The sequence below is a fragment of the Coturnix japonica genome, chromosome 4 (genome assembly GCF_054131305.1).
Source record: "Coturnix japonica strain WE chromosome 4, WE-NBRP24, whole genome shotgun sequence".
Lineage (NCBI taxonomy): Eukaryota > Metazoa > Chordata > Aves > Galliformes > Phasianidae > Coturnix > Coturnix japonica.
The window spans coordinates 35062699-35077806 of record NC_140666.1 but is presented as its reverse complement, the minus strand read 5'-3'; the positions used below and the strand labels follow the sequence as shown (position 1 = coordinate 35077806).

The 15108-nt window shown below is 36.1% G+C and overlaps 1 protein-coding gene across 4 annotated transcripts in view; it reads left to right on the top strand.

Moving 5' to 3' along the window:
- Positions 1 to 5061, top strand: part of INPP4B (inositol polyphosphate-4-phosphatase type II B) — a 248411-nt gene extending 243350 nt beyond the window's left edge. For 3 of the 4 annotated variants that reach the window (XM_015861150.3, XM_085544945.1, XM_015861147.3), the window contains one exon: positions 11 to 5061. In XM_015861150.3, the coding sequence (XP_015716636.2) occupies positions 11 to 143 (133 nt within the window). In that variant the 3' untranslated portion in view covers positions 144 to 5061. The remainder of the gene's footprint in view (positions 1 to 10) is intronic. The other variant, XM_085544943.1, reaches the window with a different exon arrangement.
- Positions 5062 to 15108: the final 10047 nt, after the last annotated feature.

Sequence of the window (15108 nt, the reverse complement as noted above, 5' to 3'; positions counted from 1 at the left end):
CTTTCACTAGAGAAGGATGCCGCATAGAGAATGTACTGAAGAATGTCAAATGCAGAAAGTATGCATTCAACATGATACAGCTGATGGCTTTCCCAAAGTACTACAGACCTCCAGAAGGGACATATGGAAAAACTGACACCTAAGTTTAACAAAAATGTATTCAGGAACATATACCATGCTAATTAGTGAATATAAAAATTGCTGTTTATGACTTAATAATTTGGAATGTGTAACCAGTTGAGGTGTTATTTTATGAGGTTTAACATTTTAAAAGTAACAACAGTTAGTCATCATGAAATAAAATACTGGTGATTTAGATATTCTCAAAACCAAATACATTCAACTTATCTTTGTGAACTTGAAGCTCAGCATGACTCAACAACAAGTGGGAATTAGGTCTTGGGGCAGCTTGATGGAAGATTAAAAAGGGAAATGTCATTTGCAGTAGGAACTGATGTTATCAGTCTGTAGGGGAACATTCTGACTCTGAACCAAAGCCTGAGATGCGAATTAAGGGATCTCTTCCTGCCAGAAATGATGTTTTCTGGTACTGGCAAAGCACTGAGGTCATGATCAGTAATAATTAAATCCTCCATGGATTTTTTCATGAAAGACGCAACTCTTAATACCTAGGCTAAATACTATGTTGGTTATTACGTTTGTCTTCTTTATTATAAGCATGGGAACTTCACAATATATTTTTAGTAATTACTACCTGTAATTTTGGTAATTGAGTTCTGGTTTATTGCAGTTCATTCGGATGTATCTTTCTTGGCTTTCTGAACCTGAGCCAAATACAAACTTGTTTCACTTAATCTTGCACATAAATGACACTGAAATCAGAGGGATTGGCCGTGCTAGGCAGGGGGGTTGGAACTACATGATCCTTGAGGTCCCTTCCAACCTGGGTCATTCTGTGATTCTGTGGATTAGTTCTTCAACTAAGGCAACTTATATCTAACCTGCCATGTTCCTGTTCACAGTAAAACCTTAAAACTAAATTTTCCTCAACAACAGGTAAAATGACTTGTATATATGGGCATTAATATATTGTTTGCCTATAGAAAAGTGTTTTTATCAAGTCTGAGAGAAATGTTATGATTACAGTAACCTCTTGTATTAGGACTAGTTAGCTTTTGCAGCTGATTTATAAGAAATTTGCAATGCTGCATGTAGATGCTGTAGGATAAAGAACAACTACGAGCTTTAAAAGTGAATGTTAATGCATCTGCCAACTTGTGTTAGTCTTGAAATGTGTTTTGCAAATAATGTTTGTGTTTTCTAATTTTCTCTATTTTTCTCTATTTATTGCATTCTTCTGCCCCGCCCCCTCCCCCCCCAAGAGAAATACAGTTAACAAAAAGCAGGTGTCCACTGGTTACTAACCTTAGTGTGATGTGTTTATTTTAAGAAAACAGTATCTAGAGCAGAAGTGTAAGGATTCTACCCAAATTAAACTGCACTGGAAATCTGAGTATTGGTAGGAAATTGTTGCTATGGATAAAGTGATAAATGTTTGCCTGCTTCTATGGAAGTCCAAGATCTTGATGCATAGTGAATTACAATTTGGTCTTTCACATCTGTTAAGACCTGTTACTGGGTATAAATCCGTAACTGTACTAGTAAAAAAATACTTGCTTAAGCACCTGATTGTTCAAGATCTATTTGGTAGGTTACGTAGAAATTATCTATTGTGCATAGAATTAAACCCCTTTTGTATATTTTCAAGATGAGGCTTTGGAACGTGTAGAAGTATGTCAGGATGGGATCTTCATTTTAATGCACTGACTTCAGTGAAGCCAAGAATTCACCTACACAACATATTTTCCTAATCGGAACATTTTTTCTAAGTGAAGTAGTTTGTTCAAAAAGGACTTCTGTACAGTTGTTGTCTATTCATATTAAGTCTCCGTTAGAATATTGTTTCATGAATGACTTCTTTCCTCTTCTAGAATGTACTGTACAACAGTAGGTGCCAGAAGAGCTATCAGTGCATTATAGGCAGATGATAATATAATGCTATGACTTTTCCTGTCATGTACCAGTAGGCACTACTCGGTGCATGGGTAGATGTGCGGATAAAATTGTGTGCATTTAAATATTACACAGCTGGTCTGCACAAAATTTTATTTGCAGGTTTATGGAGCATAAATATTCCTAGGAAAGTACTGTTCTGTTCTGTCAGTCTGACTGCTACTCTATACCTCACTCCATTCCAGCTGTGTTTATTACTAACTTACAGAAACATTACATGTAGAGCAGAGAAAAAGCGGTAACTTCTTTAGGCACCTCTGAAATAATCCCAGTGACACACAGTACAAATGATGGCCTTCCTAAAGAGATTCTGAAACTGCCTGTGAAATTCTAGGCAAAGACAGTATTCACTTGTGGGTACTTTTGTTTCTTACAGTTCTTTATCTCAGCCCCATGGGAATTCTGTCAAATTCAAAATATGAAAAACTATAGATTTCTTTTTTATTAAGAAAACAGTCTTTCAAGATCTTGCCTCGGCATTTAATCTTGCTAGAGTTCTAAATTGTTTTGACTATAACGTTACCTTTATATTTAAAATGTTTTCATCAATGAAGCCAAAAACCTGAACATTGCAGTTCTTTTTATGGTAATGTTGCACACGCAACATGCTTCACTGGGCTTGGCCCATTACAGAAGAGCAGGTTGGGTTTTGATTTGAATAAGGCTGAACTTTTTCATGCCTGTGTTTTCACTGAAATGTCGTGTTGTAGGTCGGTCACTAAGACTATTTTAAAACCTGACACAATTCCAAGCATCCTGGAAGAGCTTTATTGCTTCTGTTCTGAAGGAGGCTCAACTACGTTTTGTCGTTGCCTGCCATGTGTCTGCAGCAGTTTAGTCAGTCAGTCTGTCTTGTCAAAACAGAGTTGTCAGTTAATCATGGATTCACAACTTGTGTTTTTCTGGTTTGTCTTTTATAAAGAAACAAAGATCTTCTTGCTACAGGTTGACAGTTTAATTGAAGTATATTCACTCTGTAGAGAAGACATTTTAAGTCATGTCTGTCTCTTGAATGCTCAACAGAGGAGCTGAATCATCCCAAGGTTTACCTTACATGAATCCTTGTATATCAATGAATTATGCAGAAGCAGAATTCAGCAAATAAATTTTCATTAGAAAGCTGCACTGTTTGCACAGAGTTAAGGGAAACATGCTCATTTAACAGCATATGTATGGGAAGTGTTCCATATCTGCTTGACTTAAAATTAAAATACTTATTTCTCATAGATGATTATATTACTGTTAGAATTAATACCGAACGTGTATAGGCTTGACATGATTATGCAGTCAGATCTTCTTGCTTCTGAAGTCTTCTTTTGAGGAATTTTTAATATGTTTTTATTACAGTTTATACTTCAGCTTTTATGGAGCAATTAGGAAACAAGTTTTTAATTGTTACCTGATTTTGCTGTTGTGTATTTGTGCATTTTAGTGGAATACAGAAAAATAGATGTGTTAAGAGGAACAAAATATATAACAGGATAGCTGAAAGAGACAAAGTGTTACCTGGGAAAGAGCCTTAATGTTGCTAAGAACTAACAATTCTTAGTTTTTGTACTGTTCAAATTTTGGCATTTTTCTTAGTAAAATAAGGAAATTAATACTTTGTCTAAAACAATCAATCAGGGTTAAAGTTCACTGGTTGTAAGTGATCTAAAGTCTACTGGTATTTTAAATAATCACTAAGAATTTAGGTACAAAGTGGAATGTTTTAATTAGAAGCTCTCTGCATATTATGCCTATTTTGACTTCCTGAAAATAAGCTTATTCTTATTTGTATTTTTATCACAAGTTCCACGAAATGCTATGGCCAATTTATGAAGAGCGGGAAATGCACTTAACAACAACAGGTAGAAGATATAAATTGCATTAAAAACTGTGCAGCAAAATTACTTGTGTGAATTAATATTTGTAATCAATTAATAGACTTAAACGTATATTGTGTGAGTTGGCTATGTTATAAACTTGAAATAATGATATCTTTGTATTTATGCTTTGTTATTGTAAAAGGGAAACGTTCTGTACAGGCAATGCCATGAGACATGAATTTGCTTCTTACCTGTCACTTATTTGCAGCTTAAGAGGATATGTTTGCATTCAAAATGCATTAACTAAATTTACAACTTTTTAAAACACAATCTTAGCTTGTAAATTGGACATTAAAAAGCAAAAACTCACAGAACTGCATTTAAAAACAAGCAAACCAAAACCAGACTTCAGTCTCCAGAATGTTGAAGTTTTTCCTTACTCATGCAACCTGTGAACTGCTGTGGTGCTCGAGCGTTCAGCTTATGCTCTGCTGCATTCAAGTGCTTCATTCTCTTATTGTCATCTGAATAAGTAACATGCCACAACAGTAAATTTCAGCATAATACTTATGATTCAAGATGAAAATTTTGGATTTGCTCAAGAAGGAGAAAAAGTAGCAATTTAATAATTCAGAATTAAATAATAATAATAATTAAAAAATAGAAGAAATTTGTTAACCAATGTACCCATATTCCAAAGAGCAGAAGCAGAAAACATGGGATTTGTGTGCTAACAGGGAATAAGATTCATGATAGAAATCTGAGTATAATACCTGAGTGCTCAGAATCCAGGGTTTGGAATGGTGAGATTTGGGGCAGTGCTGCTTGAAGTTGGATTTCCAACTGCAGTGTTCTGTATTCTTTCCATCTGTCTTGCAAAGGGCTTTAAAAGTTTGTAGCAACTCTGTTTTGTTTATGAAGTGTCCAGCTTCAAATTTTCTAAAATCCCAAGTTATTTTGATACCTGTTTTCATTTGGTGTAGCTGTTCCTTGTAATGTTCACCTCTCACACTCTCGTGCACATGGGGCTCATGATGGCATTAGCAGGACTTCAGTCCAGGTTGTGTGCATGTGTTCAGAGAAATAAAGCACAACTAAGCAATTCAATCCTCTTTATACATCAGGATTTAGCATTTTTGTTTCATTGCTGTCTGTAAGCCATGCTCATTGTACACTGTGTGTATATTTTTATTTAAATAAATGTGATATTTATTTTTTATGTTTCTGACTTTTTTGTTACTCATTGTTCATTTTCATGACAGTGGTGTTGCCCAGAGGGCAAGCTGTGCGTGATGCTGAGAGTGGGTTTCCTCCTGAAATAACTGAAATAGTCTTGTCACAGCTAAGAGCACGCACTTACAGAAAGCTCCAGTACAGCACTAAAAAGCCTGAAATGGCCATAAATTGATTATTACTATTATTTCTAGTGTTTCTACAATTTCCATCTCAGAACCAGGTGGATTAAAATCAAACAGAACATTCACACACTCCCAAAGTAACCCCTTTCACATAACTACTCATCTGTAGACAATTATTCCGTGTAGCACAGATGGAATCAGCATTTTTCATAAAGAAGACCATTAAAAGGTGATGTGGCCGCTCTTTTTGGATGGTGAAGACAATCCCAGACCTCTCTGGTTGAGATCCAGACTTGTGTGTATTATTCCATAGTAGGTAAGTTCTCCATGGCTAGCTGAAATGCAGTAGAGATCTTCTTTTGGGAATACAGTAATGTCTCACCTTCTCTATTATATGGTTAGAAGCTTATTACATCATTTAGTTTCTGCATTTATGCTTGTTTATTTAGTTGTTTTACAGTGATAAAGTCCTTGAGATGCTAATTACCTGCAAGATACTTGCTAACCTTTAGAAAGCACCAGGAACTAATGGTTATTGTGGTATTAAGTTTTAAAACAGCTGTTAACATTCAGCCTAAAAAAATTCTGTCTCCTACTAATAAAAGTGACAGTGTTCTAAAAAGTGCTTTATATTATTTTACATGCTTTCTGATTTTATCTTCCATGTCAACTAAGAAACATTGTTTTTTCATGACAATATAACAGAAAAAAACAATATCAAACCCAAAGCTCTGATGAGAGTGGAATAGTACGATAGTAAAAATGCATTATCACCATTTTCCTTTCCAAGGTTTTTTGGGGTCATGTTTGAGATTTCTGAATCATAGTCAGCTGTGGTCAGCACTGGGGCAGCCAGTGTTGGCCCTGATAATTTCTAATGCAATTGCTTCCATTAGTGAAATCAGTGAGAGCTCTGCTGTCCACCTCCTGGTGAGTATTCCGTTGATCTCAGCCTTTAGTCATTCTGTGACAGCTACTGTTAATGTGATTAAGGGCAACGAGGTTGTAGACAATAACTGGACTGTGTTCTGCTGGCTTTACCTATGTAAGTTTACCTTTTGAGTTTTTGGGTAGGCAGTGTACTGTCCTAAGCCTGTAATTTTGTAAGATAAATGCTTGCCCTGCTGCTAGAAGTGGAGAAGACAAATTGTTTCTAAATGAACAGAGATAAGAGGTTGAATTTTAAAAGCAGCTAAGATTTCTTTTTAATAAGCATATATACATATGTACACATGTATTTATATATGCCCTTATTTATTAAAGTAAAACTATAGAATGGGAAAAGGCAGTAAAATAAGTTAACAGTTGAACTTAACCTGTTAATATTTCTAGCCAAATATATTTTTGCTTTTGGAGGTCTTGCACAGATATGCACCTGTACAGCTTTAGCGGGGCCTTTAAGTATGCTTAATGCATATGTTGACTCTAATAGTAAAAACTACTTTTCATGAAGGATGAAAAGGGAGGGAAAGGTTGCTCTCCCTGCGGTGTGTTTCTTAAACTAAATGTGCTGTTCCAATCAGGAACAGCTTGGAAGAGCTCAGGCCTCAACTGGCTGTTGTTCCTCCAAAATGCTGCTGGAACTGATTGGCATGCTGTGATCAGAAGTCTGCTGATGGGCTGTGATGAGGCTCTGTGCAAGTGTGTCACTGGGGTCTCTAATGAAAAGCAAAGGGTACACCCAAGGGTGATGTAGAAGGGGAAGGAGTGAATTTTGTCAGTGGCAATCACTGCCCGGAAAAGTCTGCCATGTGTGAAGCTGGGAGTGTAACAGCAGAGGATCAAGGGAAAAATACTGCCTTGTCTATTTTACCTTTCTCCAGCAATGAAAGAAAATCTCCATAGGTAACTTTTTTTCATGCAAGAATAATTTGCAATTGCTGTGATTTATGGGACAAAGAGGCTTAAACTGCTGACTTGAACAAAATTAGAATTGTCATACATATGCACTGATTGTCAGAGCAGAAACCAACCTTTGGGTGGTATATCATTCCTTAGAGATTTTCTGTCAGCATTAAAGCTTAACAGATTTTGAAACAGAAAAGTTTAAGTTCTGATTCTAGTCATCATTCACGAGAGAATGAACAGAAAGTGAGCACCACACTTGAGAAATCAAAACCAGATTTTTAGGGTGTATCATGATGCATTCACATGCCTGGATTTAGGTTCACAAGGAGTTGTGTTCTGTGAATAACTTTTCATTAAGCATAAAAGTTGATGGCAGTGTCCAGTAAATTAGTACAATTAATAGTTAATAAGTTAACTTACACGCAAAAGAAAATATATCCCTTCTAAAGGCACCGTTATAAGGGCATATATGCAGCAAAATATTAAAATACATATGAATGACTTGAGAGCTGTTTGATAGTAAGACAGAAGTGCCAAAACAGATTAGAAACCTAACAAATGAAAAGTGCATCACCTAACTAACACATTTGGTTTTCTCTGGTGCTATTTAAATCGGGGTAGGATTTGTCAAGGTAGATTCTCAGCACTTTCTATTCGAATTTAATTACTCTGATATAGTGGGTTTTAAGGGAAAGTCTATAGAAGCCCAAGTTAATGAATTATCATAGTTTGGCTTTTAGCAGTTTTCACACAATACCAGAATATCAGGAAACAGTGACAAAGGATGTGTGAGAAAGATGTTTGTGAATTTGGTTATCTGACCTGCTTCTGTTTCCAGATGCAAAATTTAAGTTTTTGTGATGAAGAAAAGACTCAAGGTATGACACTGGACTCCAGCAGCCATATTCTGCTGTCTGATTTGTAACATTACAATTCTCTCAATCAGGCTCAGCCTCAGTAATTCCAAAGGAGACTTCTCAATAAATCTCACTCTTCCTACTGCTGTGTTCCATGCATGACTTTTCTGCATTGTGGAGCAGCCAGCAAGCATGACCCAGCCCCAGATATTATGCTGTGGCACCTGGACTCTTGTAAGTATGGCATGTCTATAGCTAACTGGTTATGTGATGGATTTCAGAGTTAAGGTTATGGGATATGTGTCAAACACTCATCAGATAAACAGATGTAGGAAAATCAAGATATTTCTGGCTACTGGAAGGCAGATGAGGAAGGTCATTTCTTAACCTGAGCTATGCATTGTAGACTGCATTAGATTCATCTTCACCTCAGATATTACTGAAGTTCGGATGCTTTATTGCTTTATGAGTGTGGTAGCAGCTACAGTGGAAATAGACTACCAGTTTATCAACATAAATACAGAAAATGTCCTTGAATGGATACCAAGGTTGTTGAAGAGCAGTGGCTGTCTGGCCAAGGAGGTGCCGTGCACATATGTTCTCATACAGGCAAAATGATGTTGCAGAAAAACAATGGCATTGCTATGAACACTCCCACAAAAGCGAGGGACCAAGGCAGCACTTAACGGAGGAGATAAGAAGTGAGTGCAAGAACAAATGAAGACAGTCTTCTGTTTTTCCAGTGGTTTGTAAGCATCGTGTCTCTGGATTTCACACAGATTAAAAGATCTTTTAGAGGTTAATTGCAAAACCTGACATAAACAGGTAGTACTTTCTTGTTTAGATAATTAAAATGTTTTTTACTGTTCCCTGGGAACTTTTGATGCAAAACAGACTAATTATCATTCTGAAAGACAACAACAATTAAAAGAAAATTACCTCACAAAATATCAGTAAGTAATATTTAACAGGACCTTTAATGGCTACTTTTAGCTCCTTCTGATTCATCACCTCCGCAGTTGAAACAGTTATCAAAAAAATAAATTCCTTAAAATTCTGGAGTTTTACTTTGGGTTTTTTTAATACTGATAGGGAAAAAAGAAGTGAGCATTTCAGATGAGTGGGAAATAGCAGCCGTTAGCAGTTTTTTGTGTGAATCCAGTTAGGGTGCCTGGCCACAAAGATGATAAGAGTTTGGGTTGGGTTTTTTTTTTTTGTAAAGGGGAAAAGAAAAAAAAAACAACCCTGAGTGAAGCACTCAATTTCACTCAATTTATATTTATGTATTCATGGACATCTTAATGGACGTCAGCAGGGAAGACGTGCTCCCACACTTTCTAAAAATCAACAAGAAAGCAGTGCACAGAATGCAATTCCCTTTTGCATTAAACTTATTAAGTCAAATCAATTTTTACGAGCACATAGGGCAGAGCTCTGGCACTTAATTCCTTTTGATCTTGTGCCTGCTAAATTCCATGTCCCACCGTGCTACCATGCAGTCTATTTTTAACAGATAATTTGTTTGGACATCATTAAAAAGAAAATACTACAACTTCTAGCAGTAATAAGGCACTACACTCCCTGTCAAGTTATTAACTGACTGCATAAACATACATAAAGAAAAAAAAAAAAGAAAAAAAGAAAAAAAAAAGAAAAAGAAAAAGAAAAAAAAGATCATAAAAAGAAATTCTAGTTTAAAAACAAAGAATAAAAAAAATGCCCAACGTTTTGGTTTTTTTTTAAAGCAGACTATATACCTGATACTGAGCAATGCAAAGCCAGCTTGCAGATAGCTTTCACCACTTTTGGTGCTGAGTGAACCTGCCATTTACCATGGCTGTTAAGCATCTGTAGAAACAGGGAACTATGAAGTGATAGTTTTTTTAAGAGAAGCTCCTGTGACTGAGTCAATGGATTTGCCTCATCATTAGAGCGATGCTAATGCAAAATTATGTTATACTATGACTAGTGCCCTGAAGGGTGCGTTTGCTTCTCTTGGATCCTTTTCCCACCTGACTGCTACTTAGAGGTGGTACAGAGTGTTTTCTATACAAGTAGTACACATCTCCAGTACTAGGGTTTTCATGCTGTTTCAGTTGTTATGTGATTAGAAAACATTTAGAATATTTCAGTTATTGATCATGCTATGATTGCATTTTAGTTTCCCTTTCCCCCCCCCTCCTGGCTTGTGATCTTCACACACAACTTGTTGTGAGAGTCATATAAAGAAATTTGATGTAAGAATTGGACCAAATGTTCTTCTGCTTTCACCTTGTCCAACAATGACATGGAGCCCATACTTAAGGAACAGCATAAGAGCAGGGCTTGTAATGGATAAGCCTCCTCATATAGCTCTCCCAGATTCTGGTAATCAGTGATTTAGGGACACCTGCAACAATATGCATATTAAGTATTTGGGGGAAGAAAGAAAAAGGTTTGATAAAGCCATGTAATGGGCCTTAGTTTCAATAGGGTTTAGATTTTCATTTGGAAAGAAAAATTCTAATCTTTATGGCTAATTTTCCATTAGGTTATTATTATTAGTGATCTATTCAAACAGATTTAAGTTGATGTTCTTGGAAAGGATGGCATTACAAAACATAAGCAGATGCATGAGAAGTGCCTTCTCTTAAGTGTATATGTTTCACTGAGTCTGAATCAGAATTATCCAGTCTGTACAAACCCAAGCACTACGGGCAATAGATAGACGTGATGCTACATAAATCTTTTTGTACCTCATTCTCCCCAACATATTTTTTGATTACATAGCCTCCTGCTTTTAGCTCTTGTTTATATCAAAGTTTGGAAATCTGGATGGAGCACGGGATTAGGAAAACTGTTGTGCAAGCTTCCCCTTTGAACGCTTGAAGAACTGTTCAATAGTGTACTCTAAAAATTAAGTAAATGTGAGCTTGGCAAATACTGTGTTCAAGTCATGCTATCTGATGGATGACACCTCCAAAGCACAGGGATCAGATTCACCCAGAGAAAATTCTGTGTTGTAGCTTTGCCAATGGCAAATATAAAGCACTTCAGTAAAATGCAGGCATTCTGAATCACACTCATCAGCCATGCCTATAATGAACTATATCTGCTTTTATTACACTGCATGGATAATATGTCAGATTAACCTTTTCAGATGTAGGCTGTGTTAAGGAGAACAACTGCTTTTCTGAGGCTCAAAAAAATTGTTTTAAAATAGCTTTTCTTGAAACTTTGTGAAGGCAACGTTATGATGTGGAGTCCAACAAGAGAAGTGAAGCGTGGATCTTGTAACAAAATTATTCTAAATGTGAGCAAAGAAGTTCAGAATCTACCCACCTAATTTTCTGCAGAATAATCTAATGCAGTTCAGGAAATGTCAGGTGTAATTGCTGCTTTCCTTCAAAATGCGCATTTGTTTTATTCATCAGATATAGAGCACATTTTGTTCTCATTCTTCTGTTCCCTTTCTTTAACTCACCCATATTTCCTACCTCCTAGGCAGAATGAAGCTTTATGTTCATGGGTTTTACAAGGAAATCTCCCAGCCCCCCAATAAAATTTTGAAGTAATATCCGCTGCAAGAATAAACTGTGTGTGGAACACAGAAGGGAAAATCCTGTGTATGTTTAGGAACAAGAAAACACCGAATGTGCTTTGTAAATAACATTCTTAGATAAAGACACAAGGACTTTGGTGAGGTCTTCACGGAAATTATGAAATTAGTTATGCAAATAATTGATGAATTTGGAACAGTAGGTGTGGAACTATTAGTTCTTCTGGTTTTGTTCTAGACTTCAATTTGGAACAGCTGTTTTGTTTATTTTATTGGTTTCTTTTGGTATGTTCCTTATTTTCACTTTTATGTTTCATAGGATCAGTGGAGATTTTATCCCTAATGTACTTCTTATCTGAGAAAAATGACCATGAAACCAGAACACTTACTAAGAATCCTGGATATCATCCTTTTTAATCAGCATACTTAAAACTTAGAAACTATATTACCAATATAATTATGTCTATATAGCAGCAACCTCACCCTGTAACATGCAAGTGATTACAAGTGAATACTTTTTTTTCCATTTCAACAGTTTTCTTCAATCATTTTATCCCACTGCACTTCTCAGTACAAGACTGTATGACGAGGAAATGTATCATAATATCTACTATTAATATAATGCATGTTGAAACACCAAAATGAAGATGAATAGCAACTAAGGCAACTTAAATTCTAGTTCAGCACACAAAATAGATAGAAGTGTGCTGTATCTACTCTTATTTTAAGCAGCTGGAGGTATGTACCTATGCATGCACCTTTGCTTTTGTGAACCAATCCATGTTGTGTGAGGTTGACCTTGGAATACCAGGATGTATGCAGAAGTCCTTTGTTTATCTGGTGTTTGCTATTGTCTTTATTGGCTGATAATTTTTAATCTTCTCCACTATCTGGAAAAGGAAATCAAGCAAAAGAGCAGAAGTATAAGATGATCAGTGTAGTGCACAGCAATATATGTTTTTCTTAATAGCTTCTTATATGCATTGTGCATCAGTGGGAATAGCGTGACATCATGCATTTGTCTGTGTGCCTTATTCTACAGCAAATTGCCATCATTGTGATAATCTGTTCTCAAGGCTGAGATGTAGACTTCAGCCATGAAAATGCCACTAATCACAGTTTTCCAAGTTGCTAATTGTATTGAGATTTTGCAAATGATTCTAGATTGAATGCATTGCCACCACTGCTCTGAGACTGCAATCTAGATTCAATACTTTATTTCATTCCATCAGCTGAAGGAATTCTGATTAATTCCACACATCAATATATGTTTTCCATTAGGAAATTTGATGTTTTCACTGATAAAGTAGGTATTTTCTTTATTGTTCTTCTATGGCTTCTTCAGTTGTATTTGTAGGCACTTGAAAACTTGTTTCTTTTCCCATTCTTTAGCAGGTTATTTGTATCTGAACTTACTGCAACAGAGAAAACAAGACAAACAATAGCCCTAAAGGATGGAAATTTAAAAGAAAAAAGTTGTATGCTTGTTCTATGTCATATACAACCTTATCACAACATAAGAAGAACAAGTAAACTAGTTTTACATAAACCCAGTAGGTTCTTTAGGCAAAGCAAAGAGATTCCTTTTATGTCTCTAAGGGGGAAAGATGGAAGTGAACACTTGGAATCCAACGATTTCTTGTTGGAAGGTGATTGTTGTTATAATGCAATGATAAAAACAAGAAAACATATTTGTAAAGCTGTTCTACTCTTACTGCACTAAACTGAAAACAATACCACTATCAAAATGTTTTCAAAATGACTTAAAGCTACATTTAAGTTAGATCATAAATCAGTTGTTGATTTGATCTTTGTATCCCTAAATACTGAACTGGTTAACTGAGTACAATTTTCATTAATAAAAAAAAATAATAATTTTTTAAAAATGAGCTTTGTTGTACAGTGTTTCCTGGAGCTTAAGTCCAGAGAAGATTATAAGTCCTCCGTACTCTGTTTTATGATGTATTTCTACTTCAAATCCATGTACTTTAGTTAGACCAAAAGATTTAATGCTTCAGAAATATAAACCCAATATAAGCTCATAGAATCCAGTGATAATTTTAAGTGTCTTAGATCCTTGTTGTGATATACTGTTGATCAGGAAACATACGCCCAGATAATCGTAATTTTGCTCTTGAGAAAAATAAAATCCCAATATCATTGCTAGTTGGTCTTGGGCAAACTTTCATCTGATTTATGTAAGTACTTTCATGCATGTATAAAGCCATATTAGTGTAACATCTGGATGGACCCATGAACTTCCTCACAGCACTGAGGAAGTGCTTCAACAGTTGGGGTTATTTTTTTAGTTTCAACTACCAAGCCAGTAATTTAGCACTGGAAATACAAACAGAGGCTCAACTATCTTGGGATAAAGGAAATAGCACTATGCAGCCTAGGTCAGATCAGGTTCATGTGAGGTAACCCTTAGCCTCTGGACAGGCAATTCAAAGCCAGCAAATTGAAATTCAAGCTCTTTATGTGAAAATGGAGCCTGAGGCATAGGTTTATGTCATGTAACTTTTGTGGTCTATTTGTCATTTATAGTCCTAGGAGATAAATAGCCAAAGCTTGAAATGTCTTAAATCCAGCTGTTTGAGGAATGTGTCGACTGTCCTATAAAGATGCTAATCTCTCTCTAGGTAGAAAAGGACTAGATCAGAACTTCTCTAAAATCATTTAGATTAGACCCCCACAGCCAAGGCTGGGTCATCAGAATCCTATCCACTGCAGGAGCCAGCTGTCAGTGTTGCTCAGCTGTGAAAAAAGCTGCAGTTAAAGAAAGGAGAAGCCTAAGATATATTAAAAGAGGTATCTCCAAGAATCCTCAAAACATGGAAAAGCAAGGTAAAAAAAAAAAAAAGATTTAAGCTAGCAAACACAGTGTCATCTGGATAAAAAGTCTTGTCTGCATTATGTTACCAGACTCTACTGAAAATTCAGTACCAAAAATCCCTTTTAATAGTCAGGAAGGACTTCTTGTACTCTGGAGCTACATTAAAATAGTAATTTACGACTGAAATCCTTACTTCATGTACAGACAAAATGGTAATATTGAAAGTTGGCTATTGTTTAAGCTCTGCATCTACTTTAAATTTTCACTCCGGGAAAGGTCGTTTGAGATGAAAGGTAAATAAAATATGCCGTTGTCAATTTCACATTGAAATCCTATCAGCTTCTTCTCTTTGTGATAAATCCTAAATTGTAATGCTTTGTAACAGCTATGCCCCATGGATTTTGAAAGCTACACAGACAGCACAGTAGGTGCAGCCATCAGTCATACATCTGCAAGCCCTGTGATTCAGTGTGGCAGAGAGAGGGAAGGCAAGGTTGCCATATCTAGAGAAAGAACAGGCAGTCCAATTATGTTAAGCATCCAGATTGTGAGACTAAACTGACAAATAAAGCAGCAGCATGAACACCATACACAGAATTCCACTGCTCAGGGACCTACTTCTCAATCACAAAGGGATGTAAGTAGTTGCATAGACTTACTAGGAAGCTGACAAGTATTTACAGCAGTACTGATGAGGAGTTAGTTAGGCTTTTTCACATCTGTAGTGCCATTAAGATCAAGGGCAATTGAATATATGGCAGTCAGCTGCTTGCTCTGAATCTCCCTGTGCCTCAGCTTTCTGAAATGGTTTCCTTCGGTACTGCAGGAA